The sequence below is a fragment of the Eubalaena glacialis genome, chromosome 2, assembly GCF_028564815.1.
Source record: "Eubalaena glacialis isolate mEubGla1 chromosome 2, mEubGla1.1.hap2.+ XY, whole genome shotgun sequence".
NCBI lineage: Eukaryota > Metazoa > Chordata > Mammalia > Artiodactyla > Balaenidae > Eubalaena > Eubalaena glacialis.
Genome location: NC_083717.1, coordinates 111,258,043 through 111,277,563, shown reverse-complemented (window position 1 = coordinate 111,277,563; position 19,521 = coordinate 111,258,043). Strand labels below are relative to the sequence as shown.

Sequence of the window (19,521 nt, the reverse complement as noted above, 5' to 3'; positions counted from 1 at the left end):
TCATATGGTCCCAAAGGACCAAGCACATGAAGTAGAGAGGGCCAGACAGGGGCCATGTTTTCCAGGAGAGTACATGCTCCTTCTAAAGGGAACATCTGCTATTCAGCTCTCCTCCCCGGTGGAAGACCTGCTGATTTGTTAGAAAAGTCAGAAATCCAGGCTTTTATGAGAAATCTCCTGATGAAATGTTAAATATATACTATGTAGGCCAACCAAGTCCAGTCACTGAGCTAATCATTTTATGTGGCTTTTCTCATTTGATCCCTATTACAACCCTAGAGGGTAAGTACTAAAGCCATCTTATCTTACAGATAAGGGAACCAAGGTAGAGAGGAGAAAGAGATTAAGTAACTTGCATAAGATCATCTGCTAAAAGCCGAGCAAGGATTCAAACCCAGGTCTGTCTCACCCACAGCCCACCCGCCTAACACTAGGCCAGATGATGCTGGTGGGTGGGTGATCAAGGCATCTCTCTGCTCATCTAGGTTCTAGCCTCAAATCTTGCTACTAACCTGGACTCTATTACCTTTGTCCTTTGGGTAATTAATTTGCTCCTTGGTTTTATGTTCTCAGTTTCAATTTAGAGTGACCAACCAGCCCAGTTTGCCAGGGACTGAGGGTTTCCCAAGACAAGGGCCATTCAGTGTAAAACCAGGACACTCCTGAGCAAACCAAGACAGTTGGTCACCCTAGTTTTCATTTAGGGGTGTTATTTTAAAAACAACCTTATCTGACTCATTGCATTTGTTAGAAATTTTTAAGAACATTATTCACTAAATGGGTCCTATGGGAAATTCCACTTGGTTTTTCCTTGAAGAATTAATATAGTCCTGTGCCCTTCTTTACTATGTGACTTTGTGTCCCTTTTTGCCCTATTTTATTGTTGTTATTTGTTAATCATATTTTCCTCTTTGTGATATGCATTTATGTTGATAAGCAGTTCAAGTGCCTGTTGGGAAAAAGAGAATACTGTACATGCATAGATGCCTTTTGGATGATCTAGAAAGCAATTCAGCATAAGATACTTAAGTACTAGACTCACCATAAACCTGAAGCACCAGTGTACTTGGCGGTGTCTCCCAGGCTGACGGGACCAAAGACCACTTACTCTCCTCACACTTCCATGTGGAGGAACCTACAGTGGGGGCGTATCCAGCGTCACCCCACCCCACCTCCCCTCTCCCCATGGGAAGAACAGTCAGTTATCTGATTGGTGAGTTCAGGGGAAGAAATGGCATGCTCAGCTCACTCCTCCCTCCAAGGGGGTCAGCACCCCCTGCCCACGGCACTCCTCTGCTCCTCTGTACTATTGCTCCACGTGGACAGGTCTCCATGGGTGAGGCTTGAGGATTTTCACCTCTGCCAGTGACTGGGTGTGTAAGTTCATTGTGAGGGTGTAGCATTAGGGAGACCGTTTGGCTGCCTGCCCAGGTAACAACAATCCCCTACGTTTCATCAGCAATAAAGCCAACCTCCTGGATCTCCATTGGTCAGAATCTATCCATCTCTCAACTGGTTTGATAGGGGTGGGGAAGAGAAGGTACTATTTATTGATCTCCTGAAACCCCAACAGTAAGTGAGTACAACACTGACCTTACTAGACCTTGTATCCAGAAAGTCAAATAACAGTAGTTACCACTAAGCTTAAAGCATAAACATGAAAAATGAAGTATTTCAGGAGGAGGGGTCAAGGTGGCAGAGTAAAAGGACATGAGGCTCACCTTCCCCCACAAACACATCAAAAACACATCTCCATGTGAAACAATTCTCTCTGAAAACTGGCAGAAGGACTCCTATACAACCAAGGCTGTAAGAAAGATACACAGAGAATCAGGCAGGAAGAGAAGAAAAGCAATCGGGTTGGGACCTGTGCCCCTGGAAGGGGACTCGGAGGAAAAGGGAGATTACACAGGCGGACACCTGCACTGGGGAGTGAGCAGTTCGAGCCACAGATTGGGCACCCTAGGCTGGGGTCCTACACAGGGGAGACAAGCCCCCTTAGCTGTTGGAGGACCACTAGGACAAACAGAAGGGCTATGAGAAGCCTGGACTCTGCCCCTGAGGAGCGTAGGTGCACTGACTACCCCCAGGCAGGGCGGAGAGATGTCTGCTCAGGGCAGCCAGGTTTCCTGAAACCGCAACCGTCTCGCCGTGTGCCCAGCCTGATGACCTCCAGCCCTGCTCACCCCATGCCACAGCATGGCACTGGATCTGAGGCGCCCATGACCAAGAAAAGACTCGAAGGTGGGACACAGAGGCAACCCAGTCCCAAGGTGGAGCCCAGGTGGGGTGGTGGTGGCCACAGCTGGCGTTTACTCAAGTGGCTCCTCAGAAGCCACCCAGATCTCTGACAGCAGTTCTTCCACCACAGTTCACCTCCTGATACACATCAAGAGGGCACACGACTCCTGCTAGCCTTGCAGAGTGGCTCCGCCACAGGGCAGGGGTGGTAGAGGCTGGGGGCAGTGATCAGCTGTGAGGGGCAAGGGGGACTTGCACCAGAGGCTGCGTCTGAGCAAAGACGTGGGTGCCTCCACAAGCATCACATCCGACCAGTCTGTGCATGGGCCCCACTTACTTCAGCACCCCCTCCTCTGCGACAAGTGTCCCGGTACAGGGAGAGGGAAACACACACTTAAAGGGAGCAGAGCCAGCTTGGGCCCAACCTCCAGGGCTTCTGCTCCGGCAAATTGAGATCAGACCTCACCCTTAACAGGGCAGTGACAGCCACTGAGCAGAGAGGGAGTCCTACTTCACACACAGCACCAGTTCTAGCCCCTATATCTACAGCCCCACCCCCTACCAAGGGGATAGCTGCCAGAAAACCCTGAGGAAACATATGACTTGGCTTGACCTCAGTCCAGCTCTCCCACCCAAGGCAGTGATACACGCAGTCCACACAGGGATGCTCCCACATAATAACACCCCTTTAAGACCACAATCAGTAACTGTTTTACCTAAATTCACAGAAGCAGAGAAAGTCAAGCAAAATGAAAAGGCAGAGGAACTACTCTCAATTGAAAGATGAGAACAACCCTGAAAAAATAAGTAATAAAATAGTAATAAACAATTTACCAGATAAAGAATTCAAAACATTAGTAATAATAAGGTTAACTGAATTAGGGAAAAGATTGATATAAACAGTGAACATTTTAACAAGGAACTAGAAAAAAGACCCAATCAGAAATGAATGACTCAATAGCTGAAATAAAAAACACACTAGAAAGAATGAATAGCAGATTAAGTGATACAGAAGAATGAATAAGTGATATGGAAGATAAAATAATGGAAATCACCCAATCAGACCAGCAGAAAGAAAAACTAATTTTAAAAAATAAAAGCAATTTAAGAGATCCCTGAGACAACATTAAGCATACCTACACTCACATTATAGAAGTCCCAAAAGGAGAACAGAGAGAGAAGGGGATAGAAAATGGACTTGAGGAAATTATGGCTGAAAACTTCACAAAACTGAAGAAGGAAACAGATATCTAAGTACAGGAAGCTCAGAGAGTCCCAAACAAGATGAACCCAAACAGACTCACACCAAGGCATACCATAATTAAAATGACAAAAGTTAAAGAGAGAATTCTAAAAGCAGCAAGAGAAAAACCAAGAGCTATATAAAAGGGAATTCCCATAAAGCCATCAGCTGATTTCTCTGCAGAAGCGTTGCAGGCCAGAAGGGAGTGGCATGATATATTCAAAGTGCTGAAAGGGAAAAACCTGCAACCTAGGATACTCTACCCAGCAAGATTACCACTTAGAATAGAAGAAGAGATAAAGAAGTTCTCAGACAAGCAAAAACTAAAAGAACTCAGCAATAGTAAACCTACCCTAAAAGAAATATTCAAGGGTCTCCTGTAATTGGAAAAGAATAAAGAATTCATAGGAAGGGGAAAATCCCACTAAGAAAGGCAAATATATAGCAAGGATTGAGGATCAACCACTTAAAAAGCCAGTATGTAGATTAAAAGACAAAATATTGTAAAAGCAACTATAACTACAACAAACAGATAAGGGATGCATGAAGATGTAAAATATGACACGGAAAACACAAAATGTGAGGGAGGCAGGGAAAAATGTAGATCTTTTAGAATGTGTTTGAACTTAAATGACAGCCAGTTTCAAACAAGTAGATATAATTATAGGTCAACATATATGAACCCCATGGTAACCACAAATCAAAAACCTAAAATAGATACATAAACACTAAAAATAAAGAAACACAAGTATACTACTAAAGAAAATCATCAAACCACAAGGGAAGACACAAGAAGAAGTAATAAACAGAGAAGAAAACAAGTAATAAAATGGGAATAAGTACATACCTACCAATAATTACCTTAAATGCCACTGGACTAAATGCTCCCATCAAAAGACATAGGGTGGCTGATTGGGGAAAAAAACAAAAAACAAGACCCTTCAATATGCTGCCTACAAAAGACCCACTTCAGGGCTGAAGATACACACAGACTGAAAGTTAGGCGATAGAAAAAGGTATTTCATAAAACAGAAATGAAAAGCAAGCAGGGGTAGCAATACTCATATCAGACCAAACTTTAAAACAAAGCCCATAACAAAAGGGCATTATATAATGATATAATACAAGAAGAGAATGGTACACTTGTTAACATACAGGCACTCAATACAGGAGCACCTAAATATATAAAGCAAATTCTAATAGATATAAATGGGATAAATTGACAATAATACATTAATAGTAGAAGACTTTAACACCTCACTTACTATAATGGACGTATCATTCAGACATAAAATCAATGAGGCAACAGTGGTCTTATGATACAATAGACCAGTTGGATTTAATAGGTATCTACAGGACAGTACATCCAAAAACAGCAGAATACACATTCTTTTCAAGTGCACATGGTAGGCTACATGCTAGGCCACAAAACAAGTCTCAACACGTTTAAGATGACAGAAAGTATATCAAGCATTTTTTCTGACCACAACAGAAAAAATGAAACTAGATATCAATTACAAAAAGAAAAATGGGAAAAGAACAAACATATGAAGACTAAACACCATGCTACTAAAAAAACCAATGGGTCAATGAAGAAATCAAAGAGGAAATCAGAAAATACCTCAAGACAAATGAACATGGAAACACAACACTCCAAAATCTATAGGATGCAGCAAAAGAATTTCCAAGAGGGAAGTTCATAGAGATACAGGCCTTTATCAAGAAACAAGAAAAATCTCAAATAAACAACATAACCTACCACCTAAAAGAATTAGAAAAAAAAGAACAAACAAGGCCCAAAGTCAGCAGAAGGAAGGGTATAATAAAGGATTTATAAATTGAAGGATTTATTTCAAAGAGGAAATAAATAAAATAGAGACCCAAAAAATAGAAAATATCAATGAAAACAGGAGCTGTTTTCTTTTGTAAAGGTAAACAAAATTGATAAAACTTTAGCCACACTCACCAAGAAGAAAAGAAGAGAGGACCCAAATAAAATAAGAAATAAAACAGAAGAAAAGCAACTGATACCACAAAGATACAAAAAATCAGAATAGAATACTATGACCAATTATATGCCAACAAATTGGACAACCTAGAAGAAATGGACAAATTTCTAGAAACACACAGCCTGCCAAGACTGACTCACAAAGAAACAGACAATTTGAACAAACCTGTCACTAGTAGTGAAACTGAATTTGTAATTAAAAAAAAACTTCCCAGCAAACAAAAGTCCAGGACCAGATAGCTTCATGGGTAAATTCTACCAAACATATAAAGAAGAATACCCATCCTTCTCAAACTATTCCAAAAAAATTGAAGAGGATGAAACACTCACAAATTCATTCTACAAGGCCACCATTACCCTGATACCAAAACCAGACAAAGATACTACAAAAAAAGAAACTTACAGGTCAATATCTTTGATAAATATAGATGCAAAAATCCTCAATGAAATATTATCAAACCAAATTCAACAATATACAAAAAGGATCATACAACATGATCAAGTAGGATTTATCCCAGGGATTCAAGGATGGTTCAATATCTGCAAATCAATCAATGAGAAACACCACACTAACAAAAGAAAAGATAAAATTACATGATTATCTCAATAGACACAGAAAAAGCATTTGACAAAATTCATCATTCATTCATGAAAAAACTCTCATCCAAGGGGCTCTAGAGGGAACATATCTCAACATAATAAAGGTCATTTATGACAAACCCATAGCTAACATCATACTCAACAGAGAAAAGTTAAAAGCCTTTCCTCTAAATTCAAGAACAAGATAAGGATGCCCACTCTTGACACTTCTATTTAACATAGTATCGGAAGTACTAGCCACAGCAATCAGACAATAAAAAGAAATAAAAGGCACAGAAATTGAAAGAGAAGAAGTAAAACTGTCACTATTTGCAGATGACATGATACTTTAATATAGAAAACCCTAAAGTCTCTACCCAAAAGCCATTAGAACTAATAAATGAATTCAGCAAGGTAGCATGATACAAGATTAATATACAGAAATCTGTTGCTTTTCCATACGCTAATAATGAACTATCAGAAAAAAAATTTTTCCCTTTTTAAACCAATCTCTTTTAAAATCACATCAAAAAGAATAAAATACCTAGGAATAAATTTAACAAAGGAGGTTGAAGACCTATACTCTGAAAACTATAAAACATTGATAAAGGAAATTGAAGATGATACAAAGAAATGGAAAAATATCCTGTGCTCTTGGATTAGAAGAATTAATATTGTTAAAATGTCCATACTACCCATAGCAATCTACAGATTTGATGCAATCCCTATCAAAATACCCATGACATTTCACACAACTGGAACAAATAATCCTAAAATTCAGATGGAACCACAAAAGACTCCAAATTGCCAAAGAAATCTTGAGAAAAAAAGAACAAAGCAGGAGGTACCACCCTCAGACTTCAAACTATACTACAAAGCTACAGTAATCAAAACAGCATGGTACAAAAACAGGCACATAGATCAACGGAACAGAACAGGGAGCCCAGAAATAAAACCATGCACTTATATTCAATTAACCTATGACCTAGGAGGCAAGAATATACAATGGAGAAAAGACAGTCTCTTCAAGAAGTGGTGCTGGGGAAACTGGGCAGTTACAAGTAAAAGAATGAGATCACAACATTTCCTCACAACATATACAAAAACAAACTCAAAATAGATTAAAGACCTAAATGTAAGACCTGAAACCATAAAACTCCTAGAAGACAACATAGGTATAACATTCTTTGACATAAATTGTAGCAAAAATTTTTTGGATCTTTCTCCTAAGGCAAAAGAAATAAAAGCAAAAATAAACAAATTGGACCTAATTAACTTAAAAGCTTTTGCACAACAAAGGAAACCATCAACAAAACAAAAAGACAACCTACAGAATGGAAGAAAAGATTTGCAAATGATATGACTGACAAAAGGTTAATATCAAGAAATACATAAACAGCTCATACAACTCAATATCAAAAGACAAACGATGAGCAGAAGATCTGAATAGACATTTTTCCAAAGACGACATGCAGATGTCTTACAGGCACATGAAAAGATGTTCAACATCACTAATTATCAGAGAAATGCAAATCAAAACAAAATGGGATATCACCTTACACCTGTCAGAATGGCTATCATCAAAAAGCCTACAAATAACAAATGTTGGAGAGGATGTGGAGAAAAGGAAACGCTTGTACACTGTTGGTGCGAATGTAAATTGGTGTAGCCACTATGGAAAACAGTACAGAGGTTCCTCAAAAAACTAAAAATAGAACTGCCAAATGACCCAGCAATTCCCTCCTGGGTCTATACCCAGAGAAAATGAAAACACTAATTCGAAGATACATGTACCCCAATGTTCATAACAGCACTATTTACAAATAGCCAAAATATGGAAGCCACCCAAGTGTCCATCAACAGACAAATAGATAAGAAGTGTTATAAATATATATATGCAATGGAATATTACTCAGCCATAAAAAAGTATAAAATTCTGCCATTTGCAGCAATGTGGATGGACCTAGAGAATATTATGCTTAGTGAAATAAGTCAGACAAAGAAAGACAAATACTGTATGATATCACTTACACATGGAATCTAAAAAATAATACAAATGAATGTATATAGCAAAACAGAAAGTGACTCACAGATATAGAAAACAAACTAGTGGTTACCAGAGGGGGAAGGGAAGAAGGGAGGGGTAAGTTAGGGCTATGGGATTAAGAGATACAAACTACTCTGTATAAAATAGATAAACAACAAGGATATATTGTATAGCACAAGGAACTGTAGCCATTATCTTGTAATAACTACTAATGGAGTAAAATCTGTAAAAATACTGAATCACTATGCTGTACACCAACAACCAATGTAATGTTGTACATCAACTGTATTTCAAAAAAAAAAAATGAGGTACTTCACACTAGAAACTTTTAAAACATCTGTGAAGCAACTCCTTATTTTCAATACCACAATTGAAACTGGTCCTCAATGTCATTAGGCTTGGTCCCTTTCGAAGTTTTATCTGACTCTGCCTTTTAGAAGCAGAATTTTAATATTCATAACAGACCTCAGTTCATCAAGGAAAAGAAAACTACATATCAATAATATTTGCTATTTAAAGAGCAAATGATAAATGGTTCTTCTATTTTCTTCCTCTCTGCTTACAGAAATCTCATCTGACTCATATTCACACATATCTGTTTCCTGAGAAAGAGAGGGAATATAATGTAACACCTGAACACACTGCAATTACAATTACATCTTTAAAGGGCTTTTTGCCAAGAAAACTGGTTTAGCATTCAGTTTTGGTGTTCATTTTTGCATAAAGTACATAATGTCCAATTTAGTATTTTAGAATAAACTGATTAGCAAGTTATTTTAATAATTGTAAATGCTGAGGTTAGTAAAAGAAAAACTCCAGCTTCAGATAGGCTGACCTGCTCTCAAAATAATAAGGTAGGACCTACTCCTTAAGGTTTATTATGTAATAAACAGAAAGTAAAATTGGTTCATATATTCACATCTATGCCATCTTAAGCCTCCATACTCACAGGGTCATTTTAATCAAACATTAGGATTATCTAGCGCCATCAGAGGCATGTTTTCTGAAGTTATAGGTAAGCCACCATAGTTTCTTTCCATTAAGTCACATTAAGTTCTAGTTCATTCCATCTTTTCATGTTCTACTCAGTGACAAATATACATCAGTGTGACTGCCATTCACATGGAAGTAAAGTCATATCTTAGCAAAATGCTGTTCTAAAGCCCCACACACTGACTCCATGGGAATGAGACCTCATATACAGTAAATCATCACACCCAACTGAGTAAGTCTGATTACAGTAGACAAAGAGGAAATACAGATACTTTGTTTCTACTAAAAACCTTCTGTCCAAAAAGAAAGAAAGAAAATCTTCTGTCCAAAAAGAAAAGAAAATACAAAAAGAAAGAAAGAAAAATAAAGAGTAGAACAAAGTTCTCATGGCGTATTTATTAAATGAAGATCTTGGTGGGAAACGGCAGACCACACTCATTTAATTGAATTGCATGTTGTAAGTGAACTCTGCTGCTAGGTTAAAAACTGTACAGCTTGTTGAATTTCACCAAAAGAAAAAAAGAAAAAAGTTCCAAATCTTTATATAGAATGTGAGGCTTGCATAATTCTTAAGCAATACCACCTGCTTTCATTCATAATGCAAAGAATAAATGTGAACCATACTTTCAGTGCATTATTCTAAAACTGGATAATTTAAATTCCTTTATTTATTAAACAGGCACTTGATTTAAGGCAGCACTTTGGACATCATAGAAGATGTAACAATGAATCAGAAGATAGGACCCCTGTCCTCAAAAAGGTTACACAATTCTAAGGGAGATAAAGTGTGGGTGTGTGTCCATAACGATGTCAAGAGAGTGTGTGTGTAAAATGATGTGATCAATACCCTTGGACATTCAGAAGAGAAGTAAGACTTTTAAAAGAGAAGACGAGGGAAGGTTACATTCAGAGAGGATGGGGTTAGAATTCAACTACTATTGAAGGGATACCTGAACAAGCCTGAGAAGAAAGGGGCCTGAGCAACATGGGAAAGCACTGGGAATCCTGAGCCCAGATCAGCTACAACCTGAATAACATTTAGGGCACTAGATAGAGATTGATTTCAAAGGGAACTGCAGGTCAGAGTGTGGAGGCCTTGAACAGCAGGCCTGTTCAAGAATTCAGACTTCATTCAATAGGCAGAGGAGAGCCATAGAAGCTTTCTGAGCTGGGAAGTATGTTTATCAAAGTTGTACCTTGGGGGAATTAGTTTAGGTGGTTGACAATGGCAGGAGGAGAGGAGAGACGAGAGGCAGGGAGGCCTGATCAGGTTATCGCATTGGTCCAGTTGTGGTAGGAAGAGCAAGGGAGGGATGGACATGGGAGACACTGCAGGAGCAGAACAAACAAGATTTGAATATTGGAAGTGGGAAGCAAGAGAGAGGGAAGATTCAATGATGACTCAGATTTTAAGCATGGGTGGTTGAGGTAACAGAAGTCAAGAGGGCAATCTGAGTTGAGAGGGAAGAATGAGGAAATCAGTTTGAGGCCATATCTAGATGGCAGTTAGAAATACAGGGCTGAGGAGTTAGTTCAGAATTAATAGATTATAGATTTAATAGGTAATAGATATAGATTTAATAGACAATATATTTTAGAGTAATCTACACGAGAGGAAAAGCTGAAGCTATTTAAATAGACTCAACAAATACAACACAGACTATGTTAGACTTCTAAAATAAATAAATAATTGAATACTTGTTTATATAAAAAAACTGCCCATAGCACTTATATCCTGTACCATTGTACCACTGTAAGATGCAACACTGGGTCAAAATTTTAAAAAAACAAAAACCTGACAGTATACAAGTAGCTGGGATGGGAAGTTTGCATACAGAAACTAACAAAACCACAATGATATATGGCATTTTACAAATTCATTCCTTGGAACAAATTTTCATCACTGAAATTTGGAAGTTAAAATACTAAGCAAATCTACTCAAATTATTTGTATCCATTCAAACTAATTTCTCTTTTCCTCTGAAATCAACATTGTTTTCTGGATAACCATCAAGAATATGTATTAGTTACCATTAAGAATAATGCATTTCATAAGAGTACTAATCTCAACCTTGATCTCATTTGAACTTTAATAAATACATTCATATGTTAGCATGCTCTTAATTGACCCCATTTGTGACTTTCAAGCATACCTCCTTATCCTACTCTACTTTAAACTATACTACCTTTATATTGAAGTGTTTAGTAAGGATTATTTTCAGTGTATTCTCCAAGCCTCACCTGGTTTGGGTTTCTCTGGAGGGCTGAGTTTCAGATGTTGGTCTTCGGATGAAAGGCTCACATTGATGCCATACAGTGGATCATCCAAGAAGGAGGGCCTTTTCAGTCTCCCAATGCCAAGAGTCTTTGACATAAAATAGTCTTTTGTGTCACCAATAACCTTGTCCTCAGAAAACTGGAGGCATTTCATATTCTTTGCTTCAACGACAAGAGCTTGTGACATAAAATGCCCAGTCAAGGCTTTGGTGAGATAGTAGCCTCTAGGTGTTTCACTTTCGGCATTCTCAGGCATATTTGCGTCTTCCACCTCAGTGCTTTTGACCTTTGTTTTTGACCCATCTAGTGACTCAGAGAGAATAGATCTGGAAAGCTGGGGCAACTCAGATGTTATATCCTCAATGTCTTTCTTTTCTCTTTCTGAAGACAGTCTAATCATGGATTTTTGTTTAAGTGTGCATTCATCCAGAAGACACCTTAACTGTTTCTCAGAGAGAAGTGATGTTGAATCTAACTGGTGAAATAAACCAAAAGTTTTCATAGTCAATTGATTAAGTAAACACATTTAACTTTGGTGAGCTTCCAGTAGTACAGTATAAATGCAAGTAACAGGAAATCTTTTACTCAAAGCACCCAAATAACAAAACCATTCATTTTAAAGTATCCAGAATTGCAGGGGAAACGTACAACATGCCTAGAGAATAAGTTTAGAATCAATCACACATACTAAAATCCAGGGAAAAGTCCCACAACACTGATGGAAATGAACTGCAGCACCAAATTAACCACTAACACTCTCTCTACACATAGAAGTACCTTGAGCTGAAATGAAGATATTAGAAAAGCACCTTCAATTTTATCAGTCTTGGGGCATCAAACAGGGTAGTAAGTAACCAGCTCTTTGATAAATAGCCAGGAATCCTGCCATAATCTCCAGTAGGTGTTTCTCTGTTCCCACTGTTCCTCAGTGTAAACCCTATCACCACCCAATTCCTATATCAGGCAAACAGGGCAGATTCACCTGCCCCTGGGGATTCACCACTCCGATGTCTGTCTACAACTTTCAGTGGACAATACTACCGAAGACAGAAAAGGAAGAGTGAAGGGGTGGTGCATCCTGAGATGTGTAGTTGCTTCAGTGTTACAGGTCTAGACAGAGGCCAGGGACATTCCAATAGCAGTGCATTCTGGGAGGAGGATTTGATCATACACATTTAATCTCTGCTTGTAGATGTTATCAGGGCTGATTGTTTCAACCAAGATCTTAAGGATTTAAAAACATTTCTTCTCTTCCAGTGATGCTCTCAGGAAATAAATCAAACAAAAGTATAGAGCTAAGTTCTATAAGAATTCAGCTGAACAGCATGCCACCTGAATTGCAACAATGTCAAAAAGAATGTGATTGAAATATATTGAAAGACACTGAAAAAATTTTCTCCTTCTTCAAAGAATCAGCACTGTCCCTGATTTACATGGTGGATTATCTAGGACAACACTAATCCCCCTTTACAGGGGAATGAATTATCTGAAAACAAGAAATTCCCATAAGAAAACCTAATCATGAATTGTAATCGCCTTAATTTCTACTTCAGTAAATTAAAACAATGCTGTTGGCCTACTTCGTAGTACACAGTAAGAATTAACCAAATATTCTGCATTTATAAAGTATTGGGGGGGGAGCTGTTATTAGAACTAGAATAGTTAATTCCCCATTACTGTGCAATGCTTCTAATGCAGCTAACAAAAAGTAGTACATTAAACAAATTTTGTATCATGCTTTTAAAAAATATTATGTGTTTTAAAATTATATTTAACTTCCATATACTAAAAACCACTTTTCATAGTGGCGAGTACCATTATGAGTTTGAGAGTAAGAAGAAATTGCCTGGGAATATATTCTTAATAATCATCTGGGATTCAAAATTCAGGTAAATCACCCTAAGGTTAATATGCACGTCAAAAAAAATAGGAGTTGAATTACATATTAGCAAATCCTACTTTTAATCACTAGACATTTCATGCATCCAGATGCATAGAAGCATTCCCTTCATCCTACTATGTAAATGTAGTTAACTAGAAAATGAAGGCATCATTATGTGGTACTAGATAACTAAAATATACTTTCAAAATCTGCGTATATAAAGTTTCTTATAACGAGTAAACAATTCCCTAGGATTTAGAAAGCGTCCACTGAGTGTCATCCTCAGCAAACATCCAAACCAAAGGCTTAACATATGAAATTTCCAGACCCTAGAAAAAAATCAGTCCATACTAGAGCAAGAGGGTGAAGGATTATGGAAGGAGGTCTCTGGGAGGGGTGGGGAATAAAAGAGGGGGAGGTGGAAGATGGGTAGATTATCTGATATGTTTGCTCATGTCCCCAAATAATATTGATAGGATAGATGCTTGGAAGTTCTGAAGACGTATTTAGCTAGATACACAGAAACTTAAGTAAAAGGAAAAATAAAGCAATTATGAACTCTGGGGAAAACAGAAAGCTAGTTTTTCAGATAGATAACAGAAAATTAAGCAAAAGAAAATAAGATAATTATTAACTCTAGGACAAACAAAAAAGTTGTACAAGAAAGGATACTATAGTATACTACTTGCTTTGGCTGTAAATAATGCTTTCACAATCATCATAATATAAATAGTGATGACTGGGATAACCAAAAATTGTGATTTAACTATTTTGGAGAAGTGGTAGGAGAGAGAAGGAATGTTTGGAGTAACAATGTGAAATCCTTGGCTACAATTACAGGAAGTCAATATATAATTGATATAACAATACATTACCATCATATTATTGATATGAAATGTTAGGTCATTGTCAATTGATATAAAACTGATCAATTAGGAAGGCAAGCTATTAAGAAATAATATAGAGTTAAAGCAGGGGAAACCTTCTAAAGGAATTAAAAGGGGTTGACTCTGGAGAGCAAAACTAAGAAATGGGGAAGAATGGGCAAGGAGCTACCATTTTTGTTTAAAACATTTTAACACAACTATTTCTTTATTTTATTACTATAAGAAAAATTAAAATTAACTTAAAATAAAATATAAAAGTGATTTAAATGCATTCAAAATTTTTAAATAAAATTAATTTAAAAATAAATATCTGGGGCTTCCCTGGCAGCACAGTGGTTAAGAATCCACCTGCCAATGCAGGGGACACGGGTTTGAGCCCTGGTCCAGGAAGATCCCACATGCCGCAGAGCAACTAAGCCCGTGCGCCACAACTACTGAGCCTGTGCTCTAGAGCCCGTGAGGCACAACTACTGAGCCCACGTGGTACAACTATTGAAGCGCGTGCACCTAGAGTCCATGCTCCACAACAAGAGAAGCCACCACAATGAGAAACCCGCGCACCCCAATGAAGAGTAGCTCCCCACTCACCTCAACTAGAGAAAGCCCGCACACAGCAATGAAGACCCAATGCAGCCAAAAAAAAATTAATAAATAAATAAATAAAATTATTTTTAATAAATAAATAAATAAAAATAAAACTCTGGAATATTAAAATGAAATTCCCAACTGGCTATATTGTTGGGCATCAGAAGCAGATCCAGGTTTCATGGAGCCTGAAGTTTATGTAATATTGGAGCAGGGGAGGGTACTTCTTTAAGAAAAAGAATACAAAATTATAAATAGAAAATAGGTATAAAAGTGAGTTTTTCTTCTTTGGAATGTGAAAAAGATCACAACAAATTAATAGGGGAAAAATCAAGTCCATCTCTTACACTATCTCTCTAGGTCATTTACCAGAAATGCTTATGTTTCCTGACTGCAACCTAGCTTCCTCTCCCCACTCAAGGTTCATACAAGAGAGGGCCCCTGAAGCTTAAGCTTCACTGGTTTCATAGTAAATCTTCTGGGTGCTCCAAGATAAAGCATAACACATTTGAGTCTGTATGTACACAGAAATAAGCTCAACTACAATAACCCTGATCCTCTGGGGGAAGCAGCCCAATGGGAAAGAAAACACAGAAGACTAGAACTTGGGCTTCAGTTCAAGCTTTGCCACCTTGTGCGTATCACCTAAGGGACCCATTTCCTGCAGCTGTGAAATAAGGAATTGAAGAAGATGATCTCTACATTAACTTGTAGCTCTAAAATTGCTTTTTATGAATAACTACTCTAAAATTAAAAATACATATTAGAATAAGCTGTTCTATTGCACCTCAGAATGTCACCTGGGTAGAATTTATGAAAACAATAACAAAAAGAGAACTTTTATTTCTTTAATTTCTTCACAATACCATCTTGAACTCAAAAAATAACTAAAAATTCTCTGGTCTCAAAACATTGTAAGTACAAGTGAACCAAGTATATTAAGCTCTCAAATTAAATTAATTTCATTACAGTGTTTCTGGGTGGTAAGACATCAGAACCTTCAACACAAGCCATCTTTCTCATCTTTTGATTCCCTGCAGAGCCTTGCCCACAGTACATGCTCAGTAAATCAGTGTTGTGAAAGGTTGCCGAGTGTTTTGAAATGGCTAAGTACTACATTACTATAAGTTATTTACAAATGCGCAACTGGACTAAATGGGGCTTATCACAAACATCCCTAATGACCCTTGATAGGTCAGGGGCCATAACCCATACCCTTCATCCAGATTGCTTTGAAACTCTGAGGTAATAAGCTCCGTATCTGAACGACTCACTGTGCAAGCACAGTCAAGTAACCATCTGTTCAAGTCTTTACCTCAAAGTATTCGTCTTTCATGCCAGCTCTAATTTTCCAGTATTTCATAAACAAGTTATTATTCATGCTATTCCTGTCCTTCATGAAATTCATCATAGTGCATCTCAGTCTTCATTTTTCCAGACCAGAGCCCAATCTATTTTCTCTCCTTCTATGAAAGCCCCTCTTTTCCCATCCTCATTTAAGTAGTCTTTTTATGGATCTTCTTTCTTGTTTTAGCCAAAACACACACACTCTGTAGTCACAGAGTAAATGTATTGGATTTTCTCATCAGGAAAAAACTATAGAACACTTGTGGTGTTAGTTCTCCTGCATCTTGCTGGTCTTGTTGGCACCCCAGGTGATGTCGTACAGAATAATAATAACTAGCATTTACTAAGCACCTACTTTGGACCAGATACTGCCCTATGCATCTTACATGTATCAATTCCTTTACTCTCCATAACAAACCTATGCAGTAGATACTATTGTTATTCCCATTTTATAGATGAAGAACTGAGGCAATGAGAAATTAAGTAATCTGTCCTTGGTCGTACAACTACTAGGTGGTGGGACTTGAATCCAGATTGTCTGGGTCCAGAGCTTATACGCCTTACATAGCCTCTCATTGTAAATGAGTTCTCCCTCTACCATTCTCTAAGTATCCTTTTCCCAACTGACATTCATTTTTCTGTTCATTCCCTCAGATATTAAAAACTCTTCCTGTAGATTATTTCACTTAACTTTGGATTTTATTACCCCGACCACCTTAGCATCTTACACAGATTTACACAGTGTCCTCTACTTCAGCTCACTTCAGGAAAAAAAAAAAGACAACCCCACCTCCACTCACAGGGTGCCCACTGTTTATACTTCTCCACCCATATAAATACCAGTTTGGTATAGGAGCTAAATCTGATGGGGAATGCAACTTGTAATTGCTGGAGAGGGATCACAGGCTGTGGATTACCTCACCCTCATCCCTGCCTCCCCTCCTATGCTATGTATGTGGAGTTTCCCCAGCCATAAAAATCTCCACTCATTTGGCACTGGATTTGTTGACAAGGCAATCAAGATTTTATGTCTCTGGTGCAGATAACCAGAAAGTCAAGTATTATAAACTAGCAGAGGCAATTTTGTCCTTTGATGTAAGCTTATGTCTGACGTTGGGGGTTTTTTTCCCCACAAACACTAAGTTCCTAAAGACCCACCCTATAAAGCCAATACATTTATCACAAGTGAGAAAATGGTGGAAAGCCGGAAGTCCTAAATGATTAACAGCAAGAGTGTGGATATAAATTGCTTTCAATGACATCAAGTTCTACTTTAAAATAAACAACTAGAAAACATCCCACTCTTTGCTTAATTACCAATATATAAGTTTACAACTCTCTGTTGCAGCCACTGCTGGCAACACATAAGCAGTAGTTTAGTCAAGGTTTTTTAGCCATTAGGGACAGAAATCCTTATCTCAAAAAAAACCCAAAAAACAGGGTAGGCTATGATGAACTCCTTAAAAAACAGGGTAGGCTATGATGAACTCCTTTAGCTTTCGCTTGTCTAGAAATCTCTTTATCTCGGGCAGTAGAGGTGAGTGTTGGTGTAGGATCTAAGAAGTCACCTCATGGATACCAATAAGCAGGAAATGAAGTATCAACAGGCCTGTTGGCGTCTGGAGCTGAGAAGCCCCCAGGAACCAAAGTCATGTGCTTCATCGTTCTCTTACTGAGTCCCTGTGGTCTCTTAACTCACTGCTTGTCTGATGCATGCTTCTCTCTGCAAACCAGTTTTCTCTGCTTATTAAAGGTTTCTGCTCTCTCACAACCTCAGCTTGCCCAGGTAGCATGAGTTAACTCTGGTCTGCACTCAGCATGACATTAAGAGTCTGGCACCCACCAATGACTGACAGTGGTCTCTATGTCTATTAGTTCAAATTTTCAAGCAAGATAACCTGGTTGGTCACTGACCAAATGACGGACTGAAATGTCAGTTTCAAGTGTTTACCACTAGTCCAATCACCTGTGGGGAGGGTCACATAGTATGAACTTGGCCACTCAAGTCCATGCTTTTGGGTAAGGGGGATTTCCCAAAGAAGAAGGCATGAGCAGAGCAGGGACCCCAAAATAAATCTACCACATTGCTAAACTAGAACTGCTATTAAGTAAATAACCAATAGAAGGGACCTGACACTTAATGAAGTTTTATAGCCAACTAAAGGATTAAGAATCAAGGAGTTGCCAAACTTCACCAATCTCATTCAGTCTGAGCACTCACTGAATAGCTAATTGAGATATAAAAGTAGAATTACTTGTCAGAAAATATTCACTTGTAGATAGAATGGTAAGACTTCCAGGTGGACTACAGAACAGCACTTTCAAGTCAATATGCTCCTAATCAGCTCGTATAGGCTCAACAGAGTCACATCTTGTGGTTCTTAAGAGTAAACAAGTCTGAAAATGATGGGGGTAAGTGATTAGTGTTCCTCCGAATGTCTGCATCAACAAGTATACACTGCCAAGGACTCATAGAAGGAATAGGCTTATTCATCTTTCCCCCTCCTTAGCTCCTTCCCTCCCTGTCCTATTCTTCCCCCTTCCTCTCTTACACTGAGGCTACCCCAGTCACACAGAGGCAAGTCTGGCAGGTACAATGCTCTCCAGAGGCCACAAAGGTCCTGGCGGCCAGGCAAGATCTGGCATATTTTTACCCAGAATAGTCAGAGGTTGTTCAGCCAGAGGAGGCTCTGAACTCTAGTCAAAAGGTCACTGCCAGAGAAACTATGTAAAACATTAGGAATAAGGGCTGAGGCAAGGTTGTAAACAGGAAAATGAGTCAGCCCCCAGGTCCGAAGTTGGAGGATCTGTGGATAGAATAACATAGTGTGAAATAGGTCAAGATGAGCAGCTCTGAAGTGAGTTCATAAATGTCGTGATGGTATTGGAAGTCTGCTTTTATGCGGGGCCTGCCATGTCAAAGTAACCATGTAGCATAGGACACCCCCCTTGCCCAGGCCACCTATCTTCCCCGAATGACTAGGAGAGGCAGGGCTTGGAAGGGTTTGCCTGATGTGTTTGCTCCATGAAAGGCTGCTGTGCCCGTGAGCATTCGGTGATGGTTCTTCCCAGCCTAGGTGCCAGAGCTGGTCTCCATGACATCAGGCTTTCTGTTTCTAAGAGCACGAGAAGGGTGGGATGCCAGCAGGATCCCAGTGTATAAAGGAAGGGTGGGCATGGGTGGGAGGAGCTAGAAGCAGGGTATGGGATCCTCCATTCCTCCAATTTGAAAAGGGGCCAGGAACTCAGCTTTAGTTGATGACATAGTCAGAAGGGTGCACATGAGCCTGGAGGAGAGCTAGATCGACTTCACAACTTCGGCTTCTAAAAGAATGATGGGGGAAAGGGGCTCTCATTTTTCCATTCTGGGAGAAAATTATCATTTGAGCATTGCCAGCAGCTGCTGTTTTTTAGCAGTAGAGACAGCAGATC

The 19,521-nt window shown here is 38.7% G+C and overlaps 1 protein-coding gene across 1 annotated transcript in view; it reads right to left on the bottom strand.

The window, feature by feature from the left end:
* The window catches only part of FSIP1 (fibrous sheath interacting protein 1), a 205,845-nt gene that overhangs the window by 4,147 nt on the left and 182,177 nt on the right, over positions 1-19,521 (bottom strand). The window contains exon 11 of the mRNA XM_061182261.1: positions 11,353-11,863. Coding sequence (XP_061038244.1) covers positions 11,353-11,863 — 511 coding nt within the window. The remainder of the gene's footprint in view (positions 1-11,352; positions 11,864-19,521) is intronic.